This window comes from Seriola dumerili, unplaced genomic scaffold (assembly GCF_002260705.1).
Source record: "Seriola dumerili isolate Sdu_G_001 unplaced genomic scaffold, Sdu_1.0 BDQW01000024.1, whole genome shotgun sequence".
Taxonomy (NCBI): domain Eukaryota; kingdom Metazoa; phylum Chordata; class Actinopteri; order Carangiformes; family Carangidae; genus Seriola; species Seriola dumerili.
Window position 1 is genome coordinate 2028991 of NW_019174279.1, and position 27413 is coordinate 2056403.

Consider the following 27413-nt stretch of genomic DNA (forward strand, 5'->3'; position numbering starts at 1 on the left):
AGCCTATCCACTGTGCAAGTTAAATAGCTGTTCCCACCCTGCACCTCCTGCAGCGCAGCACAGCGTGACTCAGTGCTCATACTCCAAACAGACAGATGGCTATTAGGTACAGTGCTTTTGCAAAAAAGCGTCTGCAATCATTTTCATGAAGCCCAGGGGTGCTGTAGCTCACCAGAGGCACATGAGATATACTGTGTAAAAAAACTCTCAGATATGGACCTCTTCCAGGCCTCCCACTGTCTCTGTTGTTACCTGCTCCCTTCACAAACCCACCCCCGCCCCCCCCACCCCCTCAGCCCCCACCCACCACCCACAAAGCCTCCAGTGGCCCACTTGTGATCATGCCGAGAGTGAAAGCTATTGTGTAGTGGACAACCTCTTGACCGCAGCTGTTCATTTGATGTATAGGTGCGTCGTTTGCTGGGGTGTCAGCTCAGACTGCAGAATTCCTCCTGCTCTCTGTGCCCAGAGGAAGGAGAAGTGTCAGCTGGCCAACCTTGAAAAAGAAAGTTGTCTGTGTGAGGACATACTTATTATACCTCAAAACAAATGGGATCGCAGTAACTATACCACAGGTGGAGGCACAATGGATAGTGGATTTGTTTGGATGAAAAGTGATCATGTATTATCATGTCCTGGTAAGTCAAGTTTGAGAATAAAATGATAAATAGAGGTTACCTTGATTAAGTTTTCATGGGTTTTTCTGTAATTGCCGTCTATGTTTCAGCTTTAATGTCTCACTTGAATCGATCTCAGGATTAAAGTTTTTGTTTTAAGGCCTTTGCCTCATGCTGATGATAGGTGTTTCAATTCTGTAATACTTACATTAAATATACAAACCAGCCTTGCCCTTGCCATGAATCAGTCATGCTCCTACATTACGGATACATCTTTGCTTTATCGTTATAAATTCATGCTTACTGTGGATGACAAGAAAGCTCTCCTGTCCCAGAGAATCATTTCACATTTAAATCTGCTATAATGAAACAAATATAGCAATGCATTTAAAGGAATTTACACAACCCAACATGATAAGTGAGACAAGCTTAACCATCACAATGCCAAGACGAATGAAGTTTCCATCAGCAGTAATAATTGAAGAGCATCAAGGATTCTCCCTACTACTCAGTGGCCATCCTTGTGCATTTTTTAGCTTGGACAAAACAGATGCAAGTCAAACTAAACTGCAGCTTGTGTAACATCTGTGTGAGCTGAGCCCCCTCTCACTCTCTCAGCAGAGTGTGAATGTTTTAAAGTAAAAAAAAAAAAAGGTCTCTGCAGTGCATGATGTGCTGGGAGATAGCTTTCTCATGAATCACATCTCCATAACTGTATCTCCCACTGACAGTCTCAAACAGGCTCTGACAGAACACTGCAGATCTTGATGGATAGACAGAGAGGGACACAGACAAGCTTAATTGCAGTTTGATGACCCGGGGTGTCTCAAAGTCAACATATCACCCACAGACATCCACAGGTGGACCAGTTCCCTATCCTATACACGCTGGGCTTTCTCGTTGTGTAAATACAGTCATAATCTGGATAAATACTGGCCGTGGTGCAGTTAATCTTATTTGAAAGGTTTATTAACTTGTTACATACTCCTCTGCCAATAAATTGACTTTGAATGATCTTCCATGGAGATCCAACAAAGATAACCACTGAAATATTTTTCCATGAGCCTATGCCAGAATGCAGTGCACAGCATTTGTATAAGTGACATCCTGGGGTAATACTAACTCTCCATCAGATGTGATTTAGGTTGAATATCAGTCATAAGTGCAAATTGCCTCAGAAATGTTGAACCACTTTCTGTAGTATAAGTATAAGTTGTAGTTTACAGTTGTATTGTACTGTCAGGAAAAAGGCAAAAACAACACAGCTGCCAACAAGTTTACGTTCCAACCCATGAGTAGGTCTACTGTGTAGTTATATTTACATTAGTGAATACTTAGAACTCATGGGTCAAATCATGCTCATCCTCATCTTCATTTTGATCTCAACTACACACCTGTCAAATTTTGTGACTGCATCTTGCACAGCTGTGATGCTACTGCAGTGACAAAATCAGTCCACAGGTATAAACACCCGCAAAAATGCTCAAAAGCGCCTCTGCTATGGTTGGTGTCTCCGGGACCACATTTTGCCATGACATCACACACAAACACACACATACCAGCATCGCTGTTGCAGCTGACAGTTATATAGGTGATTTTCTGGTAAGGTTAATAATAGTGGTAAAATCATTTGGTTCCCATGTAATTGAAAAAGCTGTACAGAATTCAGTTAGTACTCAAAGTCAGTTTTGCCACTAGTCCCTCCTCCTTGCCTAAAATATTAATAGGACAATCTGTTCGTACATAGCAGCAGTCGACTGACTTAATAACAGCTCATAATTTGGACGAGGAAACAGTGACTATATCTCATTAAATGATTGGTATCGCAGCGGCTGTCGTTAGCGAGCCGACGGAATGGGGGAGGGGCTGAAACTGAATGGCAATTATTGTCTGTTAGAGTCCAGGCACTGCTAAGGAGCGCACAAATATGCTGCAACCTTTCTGAGATGTCTCTGTCTTCTCAGACAGATGTTAAACAGATGCTTCATAGTGTCTCAACACAGAGTATCTGAAGCGTGCCCTACCTAATCTTCATACTTGCCATACCAAACAATGATCTTTGATGAGCCACCTTTTCAACCCTTTTTTTTTTCTTTTGTCTTTTTTTTTTTTTAATTCTCTGTTATGTGTGACAGACAACACGTGAGCTTCATTAAATGTGTCAGGGGATGTGAAACAATTGATTTCTCCCAGTTCAGAAGCATTTGGTTAATTATTTGCCACACTTCTGCCATGTAGCTAAAATAACCCTGGTAACTCCATATATCTACAGCCCCATGACCTTTTGTAACACTAAAAAAACGAAAGCAAAAGGTCATAAGAAGGTTGGAAATACATACAGTATGCTGTGTCTTCTACTGAGGCTTCAAGAAACTGAGAAGTTCCCCAGCATATGTGTGTATAAAAGAACTCAGAGTTTTATCACAGATCTTTTTAATTATTCATTCTCTGTTTGTCTTGACCAAGGTGCAAGTACATTTGTTTTACAGTTACATTTACTTAGAGTATTCTCCACATAACTGACAGAAGGAGATCCTATTAAAAAATATTCCAAGGGCAGCAAACCAGCAGTCATAAAGTGCCATCTATTGGCAGACAGAGGAATGATTTTGACATGGAAACATGGAAAAGTGCTGCAATGCAACAGGGGCTTGAGTTTTTCATTATCCTACTAGACTCACATAAGACCATAGTCACATAAAGCAAGTGTCACATTGTCTCCTTTTTTTCTGCTTTATTACAAACTCTTGGTTTTGAGAAGACACAGTATTGTATGTTTTTTTTTCTGAATACTCATTGCCTAAGTTTCAGCTCTCTGTCTCTGTGCCCTGTCTTTGCTGTCTGTCAATGATCTGCTCTGTTCACATACAGGGGGAGAAGGGCGAGTCTGGAGTCCCAGGAGAAAAAGGAGAGAGAGGAGACCCTGTACGTATTTTCCTGCAGTGACATTTACAGTGCCATCGTGTTACAGAGTCATTAACCAAGGCCTCCTCCCATAGGGTCAGCCGGGTGACGAGGGGGCCGGCGGGATGAAAGGACAAAAAGTAAGTCACATCAATGTCAAGTGTCGTACATGATGATTCCCTCTGTTTGTGCTCCCTGGGACGCAGCCTGTGTGTATGTGTGTGGAACAGAGAAAGAGGTGTTGTAGGTAAGGAAGTTCAAAGGATATAATTAGTAACATTTCAGACACTAAACCTTTTGAGTTAGTTATCTTCTCTCAGCCTGTTTGTCCTCCAAGGCTCTTTGAAATCATCGAGCAGCAAAAAATGAATCTGGAGGATGTTATTACTTGGTTTTTGCAGTTCCTATTGTTTGTGTCCTTTGCTCCTGTAAGCACGATTGAAATCATTGCCTTGCTGTTGACACTTTGTTTCTGCGTGCTCTGTGTGCATCTTTTCTTTGGTTGTTCATGTTCATAGACTTTTGTCCCAGTGATACTGGTACATTTTGAATGGAGCTTTGTGTTGGACTATAGGACTCAGACACAGAGACAGTTGAGCAGTGTAACAAAGGCTGTTTATTGAAGAATTTAGGAAGAATGGCTCAGGGCTGAGGCTGAGGTCGCTGGGGAGCGGGACGGGATGCAGAGCAGAGGACTGGGCCGGACTGGACCATCAACACAGAGCAGGCTGGGTACCACATCTCAGCCTGGGGTTTGTAGACACAAGGAACTGGACAAGGCAAGATTCTGGCAAGCAAGCAAAGGTGAACCCGGAGCACAGGCAAACAATAGTTAGGCTGCAGTCAAAAGCAACGTGAAGAAACAGTGTGAGGAGCTGGCCTTTTAATACTGCAGGAGCTTGTTGAGAAGATGAGCTGATCTGAAACAGGTGCGCAGGTGGTTTGGCTGGAGCAGGAGTCTGGAAGGCTACCCCCAGAAAACACATACAAACACAGACAAAGACAAACCGGGGACAAACATGAAACATAAGGAAGGTGAAAACAGCAAGAACGCAAGGGAATGAAGCAAAGCCGATACCTAACAGACACTTTGTAGATGAAACCCCCGTGTGGTAGGCACACAACAAAGACCATAGTTTTACCTTACCTCTTTTATTTAATTACCTCTGTTTATCTCTTACATAACAGAATACTGTAAAAAAAAAAAAAAAAAAAAAAAAAAGAAAAGAATTCATCTTAATTTGTAATCTGGGCATGTGTCAACACACGTTTACTGCAGACAGTGCCACCATGTGGCCATTTATAATGCACTTTTACTAACATCCATGGTACCCAGATGATAAATCCTAACAGAACGGTTTCAGGGAATGGCAATGTCAGACCAAAGTCAGTAGGATTCATCCTCTGGGAACCATGAATGTACAAAGTTTCACTGCAATCAACCAATGAGTGTCCAAAGTGATGGACTGACTGACATTGCCATCCCTAAAGCGGTGCTGCTAGCATGGCTAAAAATCTCCGGAAAACATGATTGTGTTGTTGTCTTGAAATCTAAGTGTGCATGTAATTTTTTATTTCTTGTAAAGTCACCTGCCTGCCTGACTGATAGCACCCTAATGATGGCAAAGTAGCCAAAAACATTTAAATAGATAGCAATAGAATAAAACGTGGTATATTGGAGATGAGTTATTGTTTAATTAAAACCTCGTGTTCCTATGATTTTGGTATATCTCTTTGGCATTTTGATCCAGATCAGATGGGGACTAACTAAACTTTTTCTGTTATTAAAATCACAAATTTACAGGATTGTGTAGGCTAGATAAGGCACAGCATGTATTCTTGGAAAACCTTTTAGTTGTTTAGTCCACTGTATATGCGCAGGTGTTGTCCCTAGTTGTCTTGTTTTACTGAAAGCACAAAAGTTATAGCTTGTAAACTATGAATGGGAGAATGGAGGCTCCTGAATGCAATGCATTACAATTCAGAACTAAGGTTCACTGAAGCCCCCAGTACAGCCATTACAAAGGGTTTTACATGGTACAAGTGTATGCATATATAAACACACACTAATAAAGCACAATAAGTATGGGAGCATGCTATGCTTTTCAACAAGACTTCTTTGTTTTCTGTTCATGTCATGGCTCTTTTCACATCACTTGAGTTAGACAGTGTTTTCTCTGAAGTCTGGTCAAGGTATTGCCTCCTTTATTGTTGGTCCAAAACCTGTTGATGTAGCTGTTCAAGGTGATGACTTGGGTGGCGACTTGCTTTATAGAAGTAGTTTATAAAGAGCATTTTTAAGCATTTTTCTGCTGTATGTTTGTCTCTCTGTCTATCAGGCACTCATGTGCAGTAACTGATATTATGTTTGTGGTGCATTTGCAGGGTGATGTTGGCCCTCCTGGTCCTCCTGGTCCTGTGAGTACAATTTACACCTTACAGAATATTGTTCATTTTCAATTAATAGGAGATTGAGAAATCGCTAAAGAAATTATTACAGCATCACTGTTTTGTTCTTTGCCAAAAACCTAAGAAATGTTCAATTTTATGCATCAGTAAGCTGTTCACATCCTACTATATACAGTTCATAACTTTAAATTATAGAACAAGGATTTTTGTCCAAAGACAATAGTGCTGCATTAGTGGAGAAGCAGATAAAAACACAAACCCTGACGTCATGGTGGATGTCTGATGTATACTGAAGGTGACACAGAGTGGGTTGTGCTAGGACGATAGAACTCACTGCTTAGACATTTTAAAGTTAAAAACACACTGTGACAAATCAGTTTAAGATCTGCAAGGGGGCAGTAATGACTCCAACGACATGCTGCTACTATGAGAAGCTTTTTTTAAAAAAAAAAAAAAAAAAAAAAAAATGTAAGTATAAAAAGTGTCAAATGAAAACATGCTGTTGGAGCCTGTGTGTCACAGTGTGAGGAGTTTGACATTTGGATGACTCTGTCCTAATGGGTTTTGTTCAAGAGATCTGCTGCCTATTTAGCCTCTGAAGGCTTTAGACATGAGCTTGGAAACAAAGTTTGATGGCTTTCATTCTTTTACTCACTCTCATTGCTTATTAGCAGGGGATTCATATGGAAATTAGACAAGTTAATTATACAGCCAGCAAATATCACTCACTCTCCACTGGTTTCACTGGTTTCTGTCTAACCACCAGAAACCTACTCGCTTAATAAGAATAGATATCAATGTAGGCAGTTTTAATGGAGGCCCAAAACAGTGAGGTCTTGCTTTACAATTATTTTTGAATTGTTGTCTCTTTTCTGTAAAATTCATTTCAGCTGGAGGAAGATAAAGAAATGTTCCATCAGAAGTGAAATACTCAGTTGTATTCATTGTTGTGTAGTGAGGTGTGGGCCACCCAGGACACAGGAGATGTATACTATAGCACACAGCGCAGAGGAAAACATTAGTCATTTGATAAATGAGGCTGTTTGAATATTTAGTACCAGCCGCTGTCTGTGCTCTCTGCTTTCCTGTGGCAGATAATTTTGGCAGTTAAGCATTGATTTCCCTTACACAGCAGAAGCAAGGGTTCAGATCATTACCCTCCCTTCATAAACCTTCTTGTGCCTCTGTTTATTAGTAATGGGGAGGGGCAGTGGGCTTACTGGCATGCTCGGCCATCACTTCCCCCAGCACCCTTAAAGTAGCAAAACAGTCATTTCAGGTCTGAGACTGTCCTTTTTTTTATTGCTGCCAGCATTGCTTCACAATAGAGTTTTATCATCTATTAAACTGAATCTGTTATGCCAAGTTATGTGTAGTAAATGGCTCTATTCAGTATTTCACTGCTTTTGGGAAAGATTCTAGCAGAAAGTTCAGATCTGGTCACACACTGATGGCACTGCGATATTGTTCAGCATCCGAGGCAAGACAATTGACAGCAGCTGCCTTTGAGAGTGGCTGCAGGTTGGAAGTCGAAAGTTATACAGACACTCCACTGGGACAATAGGGGATTCAGTATCTTACTCAAGGTTACTTTTACGATTGTTGCTGAAGGGAGAGCGCTTCATGACAAGTTTGTTTCCATAGTCTTTAATCATAGTAACACTCTCAAAGGGCTCACAGGCACACATTAGTCAGGACCAGGAAGTTGTCCAAACTGAACAAACATATAGGTTGTGTGTCTCTACCCTCTGAAACAACCCATAGGAGCATTTCCTGAAATAGTGCCCCTACAGCAGCAAGAGTACTAGACCTTCGTTGTCATGGTTACAATAATAAGCATGCGGAGTATACGGGTGGCAGCACCCCAGACCTTCACCTTCATGATTATAATAATAAAAACGTGGTCATGTTTATGGAACAGTCACAGTTTTGTGAGGTTTAGGCACAAAAACCATTTTGTTAGGTTTAGGTTTGTCGCAGCAGGACAGTCTCATCAGGAGACAAGGACAAAACTAAAATAACCCATAAATTGAGAAAAAAAAAACAAGGGACGAAACCAATGGCAATGATATCGATGAAAGGATCATCCTTCCACTTGGATAAGACTTTCAGTTCCAGGTTTGTTTCTGTTATCTCTTGCTTCTTTTATCGTCAAAGCACCCAAGGCTAAGCTGGTTAGAAGTGCGTACGGAGGTGAACCCAACACAAAGAACCTGAGGTCATGTAGATATAATGAGACCTGATGATTATAGAGACATAGAATTAGATTTGCTTCCTATCTTTGCTCAGTTTTAATACATTTGGCCTTAAACACTGGCCTTGCTTTTAAAGCCTTTGTCCAGTTTTGCACCAACATTTTATTGTGCATCTCATACCTGGATTGTATCTAGTTGTGCCTGTGCCACCTGCTATTAATATATGCCTGCAGTGTTAACACTGCGATGTTCCACCTCTTCCTGGAGTGTGACTGGTTTTGAAGGTAATTGTGGTCCTTCTTAAAACTGCATTTTAGGGACAATTTATTTCTTTTGTTTGTTGTTCTCTGTAACTTTATGGATTAAGAAAAAAATCAGTCTTACCTGGGTGCATTTACACCTACATTTATATTTGCTCTGAAGTCCTCTGAAGTTATCATGTTGTATTCTGCTCCAAGATAATGTATGTTAATGCCAGGTCTAAATGAGGTCTTTGATTTGATGTGTAACCTGGGCAAATAATGATTTGAGGAACAAGTAGCTCTGTAGAAACACTTCGAATCCTAGTAATTGCTGCTTGAATTTAGAATTTTATGTGTCTCCTCTTCATGTGTGGTAGCTCCAGGTATCAGTCCACCTAAGCTGATCCTTCCCCTTCCATTTAATTTAATTTTGTTGTAGAAGGTTCTGCCCAGCAGCCCCATCAACCCATTCCTGAGCTTTACTGAAGCTATAAAAGAGATATGAAAATATTATACATAACAAGTGATGTATTATTTTCTAATCAAACATATGTGCAGATTAGTAAGAACAGTCAGGTGGGTCACATATATCAAGTAGAAGTTGTTACTCCTATAATGCTCATGAGAATAGAACAGCTCAGAAGAGTTTATTTTCTCTTTTTTATTTTTGCTTGCAGTAATTGCAAGATAACTAGAGTGTTTAGAGAACACTGTGTCTTTTTCATTACTTCTAGGTGATGACAGCTCACGGATTAAGACAGCTCTCTGGAACTGTAAGCAGCTGTTTATATCATCACATTTGAAATGTTTATATACGGTGTCTTATTTTCTGTGGTTCCTCTTTGAATTGTACACAAGGTACATTTCAGTCAAATTTTGAATTCGTCTGTTTTCTCGTGTTTAAGGATGAAATGAAGGAGAGGGCCCAAAAAGGAGAAAAGGGAGATCAGGTAACTATTTCTGTCTATTATTATTTCTTACTAAAGACAATTTAACCCTGGGAAACTCAGTATTAATTTTCAAACATGGCATCCAGCATTTGTCTCCACAGCATGAAGAAAACTTCCCATTTTGTATGTGACATCAACAAAAGCAACATTGACATTTGATTCGGAAAGAACAATTGAACATCACCTGCTGTTCAATGATGTTTTTGTGCTCTGCAGAGGTGAAGCACAGAATAAATTGTTGGAAAAATTATTGTTTGGACCTCAAAACAACAGATGCATCTACTTGAGGCAAACAGATTACAAAGGCCACTGATGCAGCTGTTGACCGAACATCAAAAGACTGTCAGCAACATAAACAAGAAAAATAAATAGTGTAATGTAGAGAAGTAAGAATCTGCAAAGGAAAGATTTACTGAATTAAAAAATCAAAGACATTTTTTTTTACTCCAGTCATCAAGAGGAATGGCTTACTTGACTATTTTCCTTATGCACGTCTTGAGAAATTATGGTTGTTTATCTCCTTTACTGTTTTGCAGGGAGAGAGAGGAGCTCAAGGACCGCAAGGCTTCAAGGTAACTTGTTGAAGATGTAGCATTTGCACCAAAACTTTAGCACTGATATCCACTGCCAAAAAATTAAGCCCCCCGCCCATCCCATTGTGTCTGTGAGCTGTTGACAAAAATCTTTAGTTAAAAGTTTGTTTTTCTCTTCTTTCTCACCCTTTTTAGGGAAACACTGGGCTGCCGGGACTAAAGGGAGATCAAGGACCAGAGGTGAGTCTCTGTGTTTATCTCGTGGCTGCTGTGCCATTTGCAGTTGGTCAAACAGAGATGTCTAAAAACCTGCTGAATACTGTATAAACAACAGTGAGACAATACCTTAATACACAGACAGTGTGTGACAAGAGAGCAAATATCTCATTAAATTTACTGTATCACTGTTTCTTCAGCTGGTTTTGGTGAAAGTTCTGTTTCCATGGCAATAATTATAATATCACCGACATAACAGGATATTTGTTAGTGGAATATGGAGATGAATGCAAACATATAATTGCATATCCCACAACAAAGGAGCGCTTAGTTTACATATGTATTGCAAAAGCATCACTGTAAACACACTCAGAGACTCAAACTCACTCAAGAGTATTCTTTTGAAGATAGTTCATGAACATATCATGCAATGTTCAGAATAATGCAGATTTTTGTCCCAGTCAGGAAAAGGAGTACATAAAAATAGCAGCCAGGATACTGATGCTTGTGTACTCCTTTTCTCAGTTGTTATCATTTGACATAAGCTCAGTTTCCATGGTAATATGAGGATCTTTCAAAGACAATAATGGGTCGAGAAGGGGAATGCATATAAACAGCTTATCTAGAATAACAGCATAGCCAGGATATAAGCTTGCGAACCTACTGCTGCTCAGTCATGAAGATATCCACAGAATACAGTAATTGCCATGAAACTAACCAAGGTTTATTAAAAAGGCTGCAGGGGCAACACTTAAACAATATTGCTATTTGAAATACTGTAGACAGTGTCGACAGTGTGGCTGGCCGGGCTATAACTTTCAAAGCCCAGACCATTCTGTCACCAAACAAAGGGAGAAAATAGCCCAAAGTATTGGTTTTCCTTTGTGTTTTGCCAGGGGAAACAAGGCCTGCCTGGACCCACTGGACTCCCAGGACTCCCAGGCGAGCTAGTAAGTATATTGGCACTAGACACTAGTACTTCATGTCAAGCTTTCCTTTCTCTCATTGTCACCTCGCCATATCCTCCACTCTCTAACTCAGCCTGCCAGGATGAAAGAGAGAGATGAACAGATAAACCTCAACAGGCAGAGACAGAGAGGAAGTGAGGAGAAAAGTCCAGAATTTTTACACAGACGATCAGTAATCAAATTTAAGAATTAATTAGTGGAAAGAGGCAAATCTTAGCGCTTTATGCCAGGAACGGAGGCAGCGGCCCAATCTGTTCTCCACACCTGCTTCAGTAATGAGCATCTGTCTTTATTCAAAAGCAGGGAGGGAAAAGAGGCATTTCATAAATCCTGGCTAAGGGAAATTATGTTGGAACACGGCAGCCCACTGAAGCAGTGAGGAGGAGGAGATAAATGTGTGTGAAGAGATGAAGGCCTGGTGATAGATGTGTCTCTTTTCACCACTATTTACAGGGCTCGTCAGGGGAAGCAGGGGTGCCTGGGAGAGATGGCCTGAAAGGAGAAAAGGTAGGTAAACTTCAAATCAAGTTCTCACCTCAAAGAAAAATATCAAGCTATGATGTTTTATCACAGGTTGAACATGCTAGACAACTTGTGAAGACACATTGCAGATTAGCCGCCCTGTCTGCCATCCTCAATCATGTTGTAACTTTGTGTTTTCGCAGTTGATGCCCTAGACTACTCTGTTATTTATACACAAATCTCCTCTTGCAGTCGGACTTGTTCCAAATACTGTGATGAAAGCGGCAAAGTGGAAAAGTGCACAGTTGACATATTTGATGGGGTTTGTCACTTTTGTCAAAATAAACGAAGCCGTACTCAAGTCTCCCCACCCGATGGAGTGACTCTGCTACACTCCAGGGCAGAGAAATAAATCTCAAGTGCTTAAACCTCCTACATCCACATTTATAATACTCCTTTGTCTTCTTTGCTATACTGATGTTAAGTCTGATCCGAAAGGCAGACTTTATAAATGAATCTATGAATAAATGTGAAAAAACAGAAAACATCTGTACACTGTAGACAATCAGCTTAGCTTAGCATGAAGTCTTGAAGTATGGGAAACAGCTAGCCTAGCTCTGGCTAACCACACCTCTGAAGCTCACAAACTAACACCTTATAGTTTGTTTGTTTAATAAATGTACAGACACACTGGCAGCTTTGTTGCCATCCACTAAGAAAAAAAAAAAGAACAGTAAAACACTAAAAGTGCAAGTACAAGTTTAATTGAAACATTTACTGGGGTAAATAAAAATTAGTCAAAAATTCCTCTTTTAGTTGAACATTAAAAACATTCATATGAAAGTGTGCCTATGATGACATCACTAAATGAATTTGAGGAGCAGGGAACAGAAAGAAGACACAAAGCACGGTTTGTAAGGGTCCGTGCAGGTGAGATGACAAAGCCAGTCCTTCACTTTGTCAATTGAGGAAATTCTGAATACCGACTGTCTTTCTGTCTGTAGGGGGACTCTGGTGGAGTGATGGGGCCACAGGGACCCCCAGGTCCTAAGGGTGAGCCTGGAGAACCTGCAGGTGGATATATGGTGGGTATTATATCGTGTGGAGAGTCATTTTCATCTGACAGTGTTGACTTCAACCCTTAAGTCACTAAACACAAAAGTAGAAACTGTAAGTGGAGATCGAGAAGAAAATTCAGCACTACAACAGCAGCAGACAAGGTAAAGCAAACTAGCCTCCACTCCTCCAGCTGCGTAGCTGCCGTGACATTATGGAGATGCAATGCCATTAAGTAATCCACCATTGGATAACCCCAGCCTGGGTAATCACCTATCTTCCCATTTTGGAGCTTATAGCTGTTGAAGCACTCTCTTTTATGGACATGGCTTTGCATATAGAAATGTTCATTATAGCTTCTCCAAAAAGACGGCACATGTGCCGCCAAGGCCTCATTTCTGGTTGACGCCACTTGCTCTTCTCAATCACAGGAAATCGCTCTATGGCTTTAAACAATCATGTTTGTTTGTGTGTGGAAACGCTGAACTGAACATTAAGCTTGACAGCAGACCCACTCATCAAGCAAGAGGTACTGTGTTCAGTTGAGCAGAGTAATAAGAGAAAGATTGCATTCAGGCAGAAGTATTTAAACCTCTTTAATGTACTCCAGCACTGTGGAAATTGGTGCCGGATTGGAAAAGAGGGCTATATGCGTGTGCATATAAGTGTCAAGGGGACATGTTTACAGCAAGCCAATGACCTCTTATGTCGTTACATAGTTCAAAAGCTAAACAAAGAGAGATGTCTATCGTTTAGAGAGAGTGTATTTCTGCATAGATCCTGATAGTGTTTTATGAACGTCAGTTCTGTCTGGAGGCACTGGAGGAAAATGGATTCTCCACATTTTATGGTTTTTGTTATGTAAGGCAAAGAAAAGGAGAAAAAGTAATAAACAGAACTCAATACAGATGGTCTGAGCGTCTTTAATGAGTCAACCTGCTCAAGTAGTTAATGTCACTTTATTGATTTTGCCTTTAAATGAATAATGAGCAGTTTACTCTTTGTTCTTTTGACTTTTATTATTTGCATGGATCGTGCTCTCAAGTACTAATATAAAGGTTTTGTTTCAGTAGAGTGCCTCTGCATAGTGTCTAATGGAACTGTTTTTAAAAAGAAAATGGAGTTAAAGGATCATATTATTTGTCTCAAAATGCTCTGTACTTCCCAAACTTTCCTCTGTTTTATGTTTGCGTGGATCGCCACATTTCACCCTGAAACTGTAGAAGTGCTGCGGTAGTTCAAATCCAACTTCTGCACAGCTAATTTACATTGTGCAATGTAGGACTTGTAACACTAATACATGCTGAGAACAGAAATCAATGTCTCATCTGGACTGTACAGTAAATTATGCTTACAGTAGCCTCGATTCCAATCAAGGTTTTTTCTCCGTGGTATGGCATTATCAGTCTGCCTCTGTACATAGATGCTATTTAAAATGTTGTAAACAGTATTGAATATGAGCTCATGATGCAGCGCTGTGTTCAGACAGTTTGCACTGTGAGAGTGTAGCGCGTACAGATTCAGTATTCCTGTTTAAATTCCAGCTCTAGAACAGCTTTTTGCCCTGCACCTCAGGCCACAAAGTGAATTGCTGATGAATGAATCAGTGAATCCCTATTCTGATGTCCTCTTCCTGTTGTCTTCTAGGGTGATGGGTTGGCTCAAACTAGAGGGTCTCGCGGACCCAAGGTAGGAAACACTGTGGTGGTGAAGAGTCACCAACACAACCGTTTATACTTCTATATGTTAACTTGCATCCATGCTATACTATGTATGTTAACGTCTTCAGATAGATCAGTGACTTGTATGATAACCATGTGTTTTACCCAGAGTACTGTTATAAATGTTAGGATATATTTCATCTATTTCAACCATTTATCTGCTACTTTGAGCTAACTGTTTAGACCTTTCAGTTCACTTGGTAATTAGTTTTCACACTCTCTCAATTACAACACAAACTGAATTAAACTTAGTTGGAAAAACTGCAGTCTGTCCACATAACCCCCCTGACAACCGCAGAAGTACTCCCCGGGGAGCAAGCACCCCTCTTTGGGAATCACTGGTACTTTTGAAATAGCCAAGATAGGCTTACATACTGTACTGCATATACTGTCATGGAAAAAAGGGCCTTGAACATTGTTGTGTTTCATAGCCCTAAAGCTACTAAAGGCAAAACATAAAGGGAAAATGAGTGGAGTCTGAATACTTAATGATCATGCAGTGCAGCAGCTCTCCATGATTTCTGGATTTACTATCACTGAAACCCCATGTACTGTTCCTTTGTATTTTTGTCAGGGTGAGCGAGGCGTCCCAGGATTGCCAGGAGATCACGGTGAAAAAGGTGAACCTGGAGAGAGTGTCATAGGCCCGCCTGTGAGTATGATGTCGTATTGATTGGTCTGTGGCTCCCACATTCATCATTTAGTTCAAACTGTGATACTTTCAGATTTTAGTCTTTAGGCATTGAAAGAGCGAGATCCTCTTTGAATATCAAGATCAGTGGTCATTAAATTCACTCTCAGATGAAAACGCTGGTCATTACCGGGAGGTGCTGGCGTATTGCACTCTGCCTTCATCATATATGCTCCGCACTGCTAGTTTGAACTTCACAGATTTGATTGTGAGTGAGTCTGCTTTCATTTTTGAAATACAGGATTGTTGGAGACAGAGAATCAATAGAGCAAAAGGTGTCTAACACAATTCCTTTATTGGATCCTGGGTGCTAGAGGGCAGATGGTGTTAACAAGATGTGTGATGTGTTCCTAGGGCCCCATGGGACGGCCGGGAAAGCCGGGAATTGAGGTCTGATTCCACAACACACAAACAACATGTTCAAGTTTATTTTCTCTGATTTTTCAGCTCATTGATGCTGTGGCCAGCGAGTCTTTACAATACAGATAACATTGTGCAGTGTTGTTCACCAACTGTATAAGATTGTTAAAATCATCAATGTATGGGTGTTTTTCAGGGCCCTCGTGGACCCCCAGGTTTATCTGGTCCTCCTGGAGCTCCAGGGAGAGAGGTGAGTGAAATCAGTCTATCCTTCCACTCTTATTCACTCCTTCACACATCTGCAGATAAAAGATGGCTCAAAGCATAAAACAATGTCAGCTTCCCACTGTGAGCATGAACAAGTACGATGTATCACAGCTCCTGGATACAAATCCCCACCAACTGAAATGGGTGTGAAAAGAAAGTTATAGTCTTGCATGTCTGCTTGATATCATTGCCTGGAGAATTGTTAACTCTTTTCTTTGTCTCAATTAAAGGGCACCCCTGGTAGACCAGGCCCTCCGGGCCCTGCTGGACCCCCAGGTGAACCAGTAAGTGAGAAAATCTCATTTATGCTGTCTGCAGTTCAGCATCACTGAGCTCACCTTAAAGCCACAGTCACTATTCAGCATGCTGATCCGATTTTGGGATAATTAGCTGCTAGTCCTACTGTTCGCTTACCAACATCAATTTCAGGAAAATGTTGGCGTTTACAACAACCTAGCAGCACCCTGTTGTTAGCACATGTTGTCACACCTTTCTTGTCTTTTTATGTGCTTCAAGTAAGCAACATTTACCATTGTTCTGATAGCTGATGCGTGAGCACCATAAGAGTGCTGCTGATGCTGCATCAAAGTCTTGTAAATTTTGCCTTTTAACCTATTTATATTCATATGTTGTAAAGACCCATGAAACTCATTTATAGTCCACTTTATGTTTTTGAAAAATACACAGGCTGCAATTCAAAATGTTTTTCTCAACTCCAGAGAACAACAATATTTTGAGAATGTGAGGATTCTGTCTTCTAGCAACAAAGTTATTAAACTGTTTCCTCAAGCGTTGCAGATAAAAACTGAAAATGAAACACTGACATAGAATTTTGTTAAAATGTTTGGGGTAAAATCCCATTCCTTAAAGGCACATAAGATGGTCTTATAAATTGATGTTTTGAGCAATTTACAAGATGCTGTTGCCCCAAACAAACAACAGCAAAATATTTCCAAAACAAGAAAGTTATGTTCGCTTTGAAATTAAGACTGTGGCGATGTTTCATGGATTTTTTTCCCCCTCTTTTTTCTGACAGACTGCCCTGCCAATCGTTGGAGACATGGGTGCTTTACTTAAGGTATTTTATCTTCATAGTTAATGAGAATTACATCTTTTCTGGGTTAGAATTTAAAAATGATCAGTAATTTAGAAGGGACCTTTCTTTTTATAGGATACTATCAGTTTGGAGGGACAGTAAAAGCCCTTGAGTGCCTCCATCAGGATGACTGGGAGAAGTATTTGTAGAAAACATACTCAAATAATCTCACAAGAAATCAAGGTTTACTCATTCACCACAGGTGCACAGTCGAGCCATATTGTAAAACAACATGTTTAATAAATCCTTTCAGTAAAGATGACGGTATATAGAATTACACCATGCACAGGAAATGCACCACTGCAGACACTCCAACACAGATATTGCTGTATCAGCAGATAAAGTAGATAAACCCTCTGTAGACATATTGTAGTTTCTTCTGACCACATTCATACAGAATTGCACACTAGTTTATTTCACAGTAATCACCCCTAATTTAAAAAAAAGCTTTAAGGTTTTGGTAGATGTTAATTGCTGTCAATAAGAATTTATTCCTCTTGCTTGTGGATGCTGCATGCTAGACACAAAAAGAGAGGACTTTACTCATCATATTTAATACTGAACCAAAGAGTCTTAATGGGAAGCAATGATCAAACATCAGCTTTGGAAAATGTAGTTATATCACACAATTTGTTCATCATAATTGCACTAGCTTTACAATCTTTAAGTGTCTGAGATATAGATATAACATTAACCAGTGCCAATAGAAGACAAAAACACTAAGTACATCTGGCATACATCATTAAATTTATGCAAAAGCTCAGGTTTATTGTTTTTGTGATGCCATGTTTGTTAATCATCTCAGTAAATGCAATGTGTATTTACAGTATATGTATTTGTGTACACATACAGTATATGTATGACATCAAAACATGGCCTCTATTATATTAGTTCACAGTGAGTTCGATCAACTACTATGAAACCTGGTATGCACCACTGTTTCTAACATGCTATTCCATGTATTTCAAATCCAATGCAAAACTAAAAAAGTCCAAATAAGAAAATCCTTTCAGCTCCTTTCAGCTCCCACTTCTCTCACAGCGCTCATGGTTTAATGTAATTTCCTCAGGTAGATTTCCCTTGTCACTTAAACCTTCACCCCCAAATGTTAAAGCATTTGGTCTCTTACCAAAGATTTTTACGAGTCCGGTCCCTTAAACCGCCAGGCTCGCAGCTTGTATCTTTATTTGCTCACTTTGAAACTGTGTTCCGACATGTTCATCAAACATAAAAGTCATTGCACCTATGTTTTTCATTGTTTGCTAGACAGTGTTCAAATGCAGAATTTGCACTGGCAATACAAGACCAGACCTAATTTGAGAGCACAGAGTTGAAAGACAGATCAAGTGCTTCTTTTATGGCTGTTACTTTTATAATAGGTAGATTCTATCAAAACCTTTGCAAATTACTGATTAGTTCTCTTTTTTCCAATGCCTGAAGCAGATTAGTCACCTTACATCATGTTGTTACCAGCAGGACAGCACTTAGCTAAATTAAAGTATTTTAATTTTTAATACTAAATGCACTTCAACTCTCATAATAAATAACATGTCCTCATATGACTTCTCATTGATTGATAGAAGCCAGATGCCAGAAGTGTTGTAATCTTCTGTCACTCCTTCCTTTGGTGTCAATTTAAGTGCTCTGTTAGATTAAGCCACTTTATGCAGCCTTCATTAGAGTTGCTTAGTGGCACTCTAATTGTTGCTACCTACAAAAAAAGGCTAAACACGTTCGGCTCAGGCATTTTACATTTCATTCATAAAGTTAATAATAACATACTCTCTGTAATCTCCTTATTTTCATGACAAGTATGTAGAGATTATTTTCCATTTTGTATTCCAGGCTCAGTTTCTAATTTAATTCTGCTGTTTAATGGTGCAGTGTACCTGCGTCTAGTGTCTCCCTCCAACTTAGAGCTCCCACCTTTCCTGAAAGGTGCAGTGCCTATATCAAGCCTGGATCAGGGACAATGATATTTAAGATTCTCTACTAAATGTCACAGTCAATGAGTTTGACAAAGTTCACCACTCACCTGGATGAGAGACACTCATGGTGGGTTCACATTATTTCTGCTATGTAGACATTTAGAGAGCACTTTGTGTCAGTTGGGGTCTTGTCCTCCACCCAGGGGATGTGACATAATAAAGGGCGAAAATGCAGTGCTCCAGCTCAACTTGATGAAATCTTATCTGTGCCACCACTTTTGCTTCCTGCCTTGCCTGCGTTGGCAGAATGCCTGCAGTGTGTGCCAGACGAGAGTCCCAGGGCTGCCTGGGCAGAAAGGAGAGAAGGGGTCCCCTGGAGCGCAAGGAGTAGAAGGCATGGTGGGAGAAAAGGTACAAGTAACAGCATCAGCTTGGCAGGCAATTTGGAACAGACAGTGTAAACATGTTTATCTGACTATGATACTTTTCATTACATGACACATGTTACATGTCCTATTGGGTTTGCTTATTTAATACTTTGAATGCATGTGTGCTTCATTGTGTATTTCTATCCTAAACAGGGAGATCCAGGTGTAAGAGGTCCTACGGGTAACCCTGGGAAAGAAGGCCCAAAGGTAGACAAGGAAATATCAGGCATAAATATGTTAAATACTGTAAAATACATTCTTAATGTATCTGTTTTTTGTAGATCTAAATTGATTATGCAGTTTCTCAGTAGGAACAAAGAACCTGTAAAACTAATAGCCTGATTCTGTGATATTGTTTATTGAAATGTGTGTTTAATCTAGTATATAGTAATTTACATTGACAAACGCTTTTCAGAAATTGCCTTTTGGATTATCTCTGGAAGCCTAACCATCTGTTCTACAACTCATATTATTCTGTACACTCTTATGTGCTCACTGCAGAAGTTGTTGCTATGGATACTGTGTTATACCACAGTGAAACAGGCTAGGCAATTTCAAGTCTTGTGCTGTAAGAGGAGGAGAGACATTTTGAAGTTTACACCCATCAGCCTTTAGTTTTAGGCCTTTTCATGTTTGGTGAAAAACACTCACTTCCCTCCCTCACCGGTTCTGCCTTCCTGCAGGGAGTAAAGGGAGAGAGAGGGTTCCCAGGCCCTGCAGGAGATAAAGGCGATGAGGTGAGTGAAAAAAGTTTAATCTAAACAAATTAATCCAGTAGTTACCTAACCATCTGGAAGTCACTGTGACATTGAGAGGTGGGTTTTTCAAAAGAATGTAAATATATTGTAATGTCTGCCTCATCTTTAAGTCTGTCTACTCTGAAAGTCTTTTTTCAAAAGACGCTATCAAAAGCTATCCACAGTACTGCATGTGCACTATGCCCTAGCTTTTGCATTTTGACTAGCTACTTTATAAAGAACGTAGCGTGCCCTGCATGTGTGTGTGTGCTAATTAAAAAACAAGACACTCTTTAGAGGAGCTGAGAACCATTTCATAGGTCAACTTTCAGCACTGAACTGAAATGACAGGAGATTTTCATTAACAAGCACCTTGTTACTAGATTGTACAGGCTCAATAAAAGCATGTTTTATAGCTCAGTTTAAGTTTTTTTTTTTTTTCCTTTTAGTGATGAAATAAATCATTGAGGAAAACACATGCAATGCCATTCCTAAAATGCAATACAACAGTACAGAAATGCCTTATCCAAACAAATGAAAACAGATGCTGTAAAAAAAAAAAAAAAAACGCCCCACCATAGACCATTGAATGTTTCGCCACTTCTGCACATTCAAAGGTGCTGTAGAGATAAAACAAATATTAACATGCATATCCCAGCAGCCATTGCAGCGGATAGAAAAGTCTTCTGATTCACCCTCTACACTGTAGTTTGTGAGCTCTAATGTGGTGTATTTTTTCATCTGTGATTGCTGTTGCTAATGGATTCCTGGAAAACCTTTCCAGGCAACAAGAGCACAGGCAGACCAACACATTACACAGTACCTTACTCCTTAGGTAGAGAGTATCTGTTTAATGTGCAGTGAGCAGCCAGTTATTTGGCCGGGCGTGAGATTCGGGCTGCTCGGTGTTCACATTGAAGTAATGTAACATCTTATCTTTTCAACATCCTATTTCTGAGTAGAGCCAAGAGGGTTTACTGGAAGTCCAGTGTTGCTGTAAAATGTGAATGTAAATATTCTTTTTCAAGAGAAATTACTTAAAAAACTGTAATCCACTTTGTCTCCTCCAGGGACCCACAGGAGTACCAGGACTTCCTGGTGTGACTGGTCGTACAGGGGCCGCGGTAAGAAACCTGTCCTTTACGTGGCCTGATATTGTACAGAAACTCATAACACAAAGTAGTTTTTCATGGTAACAGGTCTATTTTATCGCAACATGTGTGAAGTTTTTATCTGAGGTTTGTGCTCAGATCTGATTTCATTGCAAGGATGCTGTTCTGTTTGCAGGGGCTTATGGGTAGACCTGGTCCCATGGGCCAACCAGGAGGAAAAGGAGAAAAAGTAAGGTGTTTTACCAATTAAGCATTTATATATCTATATATATATATAGATATATAGATATATAATGCAGCTAGTGTGTATATATTCCTGGGTTTTATACACAGTATACAATGGATGAATGTGCACACTATGACTTACTTAAAACTCAAGTATTCAGATATTTGTAGTTGGGTACTGTAGTGCATAGCCTGTAATAAATTAATGTAACTGATTGTGAGTATAAATAACATGTTTTCCCTTAAAAAGTGGTTTCTTCAGAAATCTAAAAGATAGATACAAGGCAAAGTGAAAAACTAGATGACTCTAGCTCCTATGATAAAGGTTTTGTTTCCTAACCATATTAAAGATAATAATTTAACAAATAATGTAACAGTAACAAATCATTTCAAACTTTTTATTGTTGCTGTATACATCAAAGTCTAGGAAACAAGAACCCTTGAATCTTTGATTTTTTTTGTCAGCGATTGCAAATGAGGTTCCATATCGTCGGATTACATTAGCATGGGATGGTGCTTAGTAAAGATTTGCATTTTCACAGACGTGTTTAAGAATTCCTCTGGTTTGTGTTTTGCAGGGAAATGAAGGACCCCCAGGCAGACCAGGGCTTCCAGGGCCTCCGGTAAGTTCCTTGTGCTTCAACAAGAGCCAGTTGCTGATAACGAGCCTCAGTTAGGGTCATAGATTCTGTGTGGCCCTCATAAACACGCTAAAATACAAATACACTCCTTTCATTCTGTTTTTTAAAAAATCGAATGTTACAGGCTTAAACTCATCTATTCAACCAACTTAGTGCATTGAAAACATTTTAACATGACTTTTATCTTGCTTTTATCAGCACTTCAAAAATCTTCTTTTCCCATGTTCATGTGAAGGTCAGAGCGAGAACCTTGCCTTGGCATTTCCTGCTACAGAAATTGGCATCAGTGCACTTACATTTTTCTCAGTCTGACAGTGTTTAGTGTTACAAGAAAAACATAACTGACATACAAGTAAAGATGTGATGAAAATTGTAGCGACCTGCGCACTGGCATTGAATCATGCCCCCCCCCCTTAAAAGGCCAGTGAGTAAGCACTTCCAAAGGCAAATCTATAATTCATCAGCCGTCCCCTTGAACCTGCCGTGCCCCCCCACACACACACACACACCGTGGTCTCATAAACTGCAGTCTAGGAGGACAGGGGATGGCTCAGTGGCCTGAAAAGGGCACAGGCATCCACTTGCTTCTAAATGAGAATCTTGACTCCTTCTACATTTACAATAGCTGCCCTCTACCAATGTATCATGAGAAAAACATTCTTTTACAGTCTAATACCCAAGAAGTCTAGATTACCTAGTCTAGTTCTCATAGCCAAATCTCTTTTAATCAGTGTGCTCCTTTGTATTTCTGAGACACTCTCGTTTTTTTTGAATTACCATTGGCTCAAGGATTATCAAGACAAGTCTACTGTTCTCAGTTTTTTCTGTTCTTTTCACTTCTCACTCTCTCGCACTTCCTTCTCTCCCTTTGTGTAATCACCAAATGAGCTATTGATCTCTCTCATGTAGCTTTTAAGGGCTTAACACTGTATAACTGCTCCAGACCTACTGTACAGTTTTCTGTAAAGACTCTTGGTGCCTAAAACTTACAGAACAGTGAGAGCAGTCTCTGAGAGGACATGTCTGATTTACTGCTGATTGTGTTTTAGGGTGTACCCTATGTGGAGGGCAACGGGATGAGTAGTCTGTACAAGCTGCAGGTAAAGACTTTTCAAATGATAGTGATAATGTCATTGTGATCCATTGAATGCATGGTGCAGTGCCTTCAGTCATACCCGTGAAACTAATCTGTGCTTGTGGTTAAAATGTGTTTGACCCTTATTGTAAAATATGTAGTAATAACGTAAAGAAATGTCATTTCAGAGTGGTGGAGCTATTTTAGGACCCCCTGGAGCTCCTGGTGCTCCGGTAAGAATAATCACTGTTAAGCCTGAAGCAAATCCTCTACAGTGCGCTGTGGAGAAACACTAGCACATAGATATGTTGATACTGTATGATCCGCAGAACCTGGGAGAGCTGAATAACAAATAACCTAACCAGCCCTCCAGTGTTATCTCAGCTTCTGAGGCCCTTATATCACAGTCAATCATGTTCATTGAGAGCTGGTGGTCGGTGAAGGCCAAGAGGCTTCCTGACTTTCAAACAGGTGTCTCTGACCCGCCCCAGGACACACAACATCAATGATATGCAAAATGGTCTTAGAAGTTCAGCTGCTCTGCACAGTGCAAAGCCGAGGCGACCCGATTTGCTTATCAGCTCCCCGTGCTCCTCCTTATCAGACAGTTTGTAATCTTGTCCAGTCCTGGGAGACATTCACTCACAGGCCCTGCAGGGATCCATCCACCTCAACGAACACTTAAGGTGGTGACAATAAATAGACACTCCAATATCCCCGGTGCACAATGCACATGAACCACAGCTAAATCTTGAGGATGCTTCTCCCTGTACTGCATCCATCACAGCCCAACAGCTCAATCAATAAGAGAGCATCTTAATCAGGGACAAGGGGCCCACTTTTTCAATACTTCCTTGTTTTTTCAATGTGGGAAAATGCTGAAATGCTGAAAATGTAAAAATGCATATCCAGAGTTTGTAAAGCTTGTGTGATAACCGGATATTTTTAATCTAGCCTGAGAAAAGGCCACAGTTACATAGATTGAATGTAAGATTTACAGACAGAAATTGTGAGGCAATGATGCAAACTATTAATTTTAATGACAATAACTTACAGTAGCCACATGTCATTTCAGACTGTATTTATGATTTTTATGGTAACAGTTGTCACATTCATGGGAGTAATCTGTCCTTTCTCCCCCTCTTTTTTAAGGGTCCCAAAGGAGATGAAGGACCTGCAGTGAGTTGAAGCTTTTCATTCTGGAATATATTTTTATGAAATATTTGTCTATTTTTGTGCTGCCGAAAAAATAGAGAAGTCAGAGTTGTCAGTTGCTTTCCATCACTGTCTCCGTGGTTCTCTCCAACACAGTCAATACACCCTCAAGCCTGAGCACTTAACCACTCTCAGTAGAACTCCAGCACACAGCAAAAAATGATCACATCTCCAGCAAATATGAAACTGTTGTACCATATTGTCTTGCCAGTGGGAACCTATGAACCCTCCTTGCACTTCAAATGCCCACCCTCCCTCCCCCCAAACTGACGGCTGAAAACAATCCACACAGACGTGGAAACAATTTGACGCATCGACTCGAATTCTTTATTCTCACAGGGCCAATTGCATTTTTTATTGTTTTGTTGCACAGTGATTTTTCACCAGGATGTTAATTTGACATTTTAATAAATTGTGTGAGTGGCTCCAGTGCTGTGGTGGAATTGCCCCAATCCGTCTCACAGCTGATCCTCTGGCTGGCCCACTCTCCCCTTAGCCATACTCGCTTATTCATGACAATCTACATGTGTGACAATTACCTGCACAATCCGTCTATGTCAGCACCAGTTGCCCCTCTATTCAGTGTAATGGCATTTCTCCATGGCAGCTTGAGCAAGATGTGGTAGATAGAGGCCATCATTTGCTCGAGCACAGGGAATGGGTCTCTATTTATAGTGCAGAAAGCGACTAAGATTGTGACTGTCAAATGGGGCTCTTTTTCTATCCCATCTATAGTCTACAAGGTGTGACGGCATCTGTCATAGATCATGTAATATAATACACTCAGGTCGAAGTATTGTCCTCTTAGGATTATCCTCATATTGACACATGAAGGGTTGTATTAACTGGCCGAGAATATCAAGAGGAGCGAGGACGATGTGTTAAATCTTGGCTCCTGCAGAATTTCATTTACTTGCCTTCATGTAGCTTTGATCCATATTTGCTTGTTTATGCCTAATGTTTACTTACAGTCTCATAATAATGTCCTTTGCCAAGCTCACCCTCCAAAAATAGCATCATTCCTTGTTGCGAAAATAGGAAAGTAACAACCCCAGTTTTTATCAGTAGTGACTTTTTTTTTTTTTGAGCAAGTGTTGTGTGCTTCTCTCTCAGGGGGAGCAAGGGGCCATGGGTTTACCCGGGCTGGAAGGGCTACCTGGTGCCAAGGTAAGTGACAGTATCGGCACAGAGAGGTTTCTCATCTGCCATCACCTAACCTGATTAGAAAGTGAAGGAAAGTGTTTTCTCTCTACTTCATTCTCATTACAGAACATATTATGTGTAATTTTCTGAAATGAGACATCCAGCTGAAAATAACTCTAAATAAAAGGCTTGCCAGTGTGAAAGTGAAACACATTATGGGTTCCTGTTGAAGTCATGAGTCACCTTAAGGGAAAATAATTATGTTAAAAAGAATTCAATCACTTCTTTTTTGAAACACTGACTGAACTAATTTCAGGTGGAAATTTTTGAAACTTGAAATGCAGTAATACCACGGCAGTTTGAAGCTAAAGTGTTTATGTAATAGTTAACCATCCGCACAATGAACTGCTACTATTGGACGCATTTATGTTAATGATACAAAACTAGCCCTGCATGCAACTTCTCACAGCGTCCTGTACCTAAATCTGTATGAAACAGCTGATGTGTGTGTGTCTGTTATACGATCAAAGGTGTGACATATACAAAGGTTATTTAGTTTAATTTAGTGTAGCTTAACTTTGTAAGGAGGTTGTTATCTACATTTCAGATTTTTCTGAGTAAACAGCGTATAGTGTTTTGAAGTGTTTTAGCTTTTTATCATTGCATTTGTTAGAAACACTGAGGTGCCCAGGAGCATTCATTATACCCAGGTTTAGGCAGTTTCTGATATCACTATAAATGTGTCCGCTTCACATGACAGTGATTTATGTGTATTCTTCATGTGTATGCCTTCTAACTGACACATGTTGTTGGGTTTCTTTCAGGGCGATATTGGTTTTCCTGGTCCATCCGGGATAGCAGGTCCTCAAGTAAGTGAGTTTAGTTTTTTTTTTTTTTTTTTGGGGGGGGGGGGGGGGGGGGGGGGGGGTTTCTTGATTAATTTACCTTGACTCATGCTCCTCCTTGATCAGTTGATCAGTCTGTGTTGTTTAAGTCTGCTGCTGGCAACAAGTCGATGATGTTTCATGAAGCACTCAGAATAGCAGCTATCAAAACAAAAGTGCCATAACACCACACTACTTCCTTTAAGAGCTCGGATATAGACCTGTGGTATGTACAGTGGATTTTCTGTGGAGCTATAGTAGCAGCTGGTTGCTATAAAATAAATGGGAGGTTGCAGAGGTGCAGTAGATATGACACCATTGAGGACCTGTCAAACACGGTCTGTTCTCTTCCTGTGTTTGTGATTGACAGGGGAAGCCCGGCACTCGTGGAGAGCCAGGGATCCCAGGAGAGCCGGTGAGATGCAGCATCTAACTCTCTTTGAGCTGTCAATCCACGCGTCATTCCTTTGTCACTGCCGACTGACACATCGGCTGTCTCTGTTCTCTGACAGGGTGAGAGGGGGCCGCTTGGAGAGACAGGATTCCCAGGGCCCGAGGGACCCCAAGGTGTTGCTGTAAGGATGCTACATGAAATCTGTTGCTCTTCGCTTTATAATCACAAGTAGATGATGCCAAAGAACATTCCAGTAATGTCCAGGTTGGAAATATGGCTTCGAATAACACACTGTTCCTTCACTGTATATCAGCAGGTTGTTTTACCATTACGCGGGGAAAAAAGAACATGATTCAAGGACAATATGGATAAAATATATATATATATATATTTATATATAGATGATTACATTCTTCTATGTAATTACCATCAGAGATGGTTTCTGTAATTTTCCCTGTAAGCGCACAATGGAACAGTGTTCGCACAGCAATCAGGATCATTATCCCTTGGTTGAGATATCTCATTAACTGTGGAGATTACTAGGAGTGCAACAGTGCTGATCCAATCGAAGGTGGGAGCTGATACAAAATGTCTTTGTTTGTGTTGCGCTCCTTGAGCAGGGCAGACCTGGAAAAGACGGAACTCCTGGATACAAGGTGAGTTGTGCGAACACGCTGCAAATCCCCTTATAGAAAGTGCTTTACATCAGCCGAGCTACAGAAAGATGGCACAGCAGATTTTTATTCTCACCACCACCCCCCACCCCACCCCCACCCCCCCATGCAAACATCTGCTTAGGTGGTCACCTCTGCTCCATGTTGACTCTTACACATCTCCCACAGTTCCATCCAAAGCTTTTAATTTACAGTGGAAACCCTGACACTGGGCGGGTTTTAATTATTGGAGATGCAATCATTAGATTTGTAAAGCTCCCTGGTGCTTTC

The 27413-nt window shown here is 40.4% G+C and overlaps 1 protein-coding gene across 1 annotated transcript in view; it reads left to right on the forward strand.

Moving 5' to 3' along the window:
- The window catches only part of col19a1 (collagen type XIX alpha 1 chain), a 42018-nt gene that overhangs the window by 972 nt on the left and 13633 nt on the right, over positions 1–27413 (forward strand). The window contains exons 2-31 of the mRNA XM_022762317.1: positions 3489–3542; positions 3617–3661; positions 5907–5939; positions 9102–9140; positions 9273–9317; positions 9854–9889; positions 10046–10090; positions 10963–11016; positions 11488–11541; positions 12501–12581; positions 14200–14241; positions 14848–14925; positions 15319–15354; positions 15521–15574; positions 15822–15875; positions 16628–16669; positions 18922–19026; positions 19197–19250; positions 19727–19780; positions 20851–20904; positions 21068–21121; positions 21696–21740; positions 22808–22858; positions 23022–23066; positions 23986–24012; positions 25162–25215; positions 26016–26060; positions 26446–26490; positions 26588–26650; positions 27090–27125. Coding sequence (XP_022618038.1) covers positions 3647–3661; positions 5907–5939; positions 9102–9140; positions 9273–9317; positions 9854–9889; positions 10046–10090; positions 10963–11016; positions 11488–11541; positions 12501–12581; positions 14200–14241; positions 14848–14925; positions 15319–15354; positions 15521–15574; positions 15822–15875; positions 16628–16669; positions 18922–19026; positions 19197–19250; positions 19727–19780; positions 20851–20904; positions 21068–21121; positions 21696–21740; positions 22808–22858; positions 23022–23066; positions 23986–24012; positions 25162–25215; positions 26016–26060; positions 26446–26490; positions 26588–26650; positions 27090–27125 — 1440 coding nt within the window. The 5' untranslated portion in view covers positions 3489–3542; positions 3617–3646. The remainder of the gene's footprint in view (positions 1–3488; positions 3543–3616; positions 3662–5906; positions 5940–9101; positions 9141–9272; positions 9318–9853; positions 9890–10045; positions 10091–10962; positions 11017–11487; positions 11542–12500; positions 12582–14199; positions 14242–14847; positions 14926–15318; positions 15355–15520; positions 15575–15821; positions 15876–16627; positions 16670–18921; positions 19027–19196; positions 19251–19726; positions 19781–20850; positions 20905–21067; positions 21122–21695; positions 21741–22807; positions 22859–23021; positions 23067–23985; positions 24013–25161; positions 25216–26015; positions 26061–26445; positions 26491–26587; positions 26651–27089; positions 27126–27413) is intronic.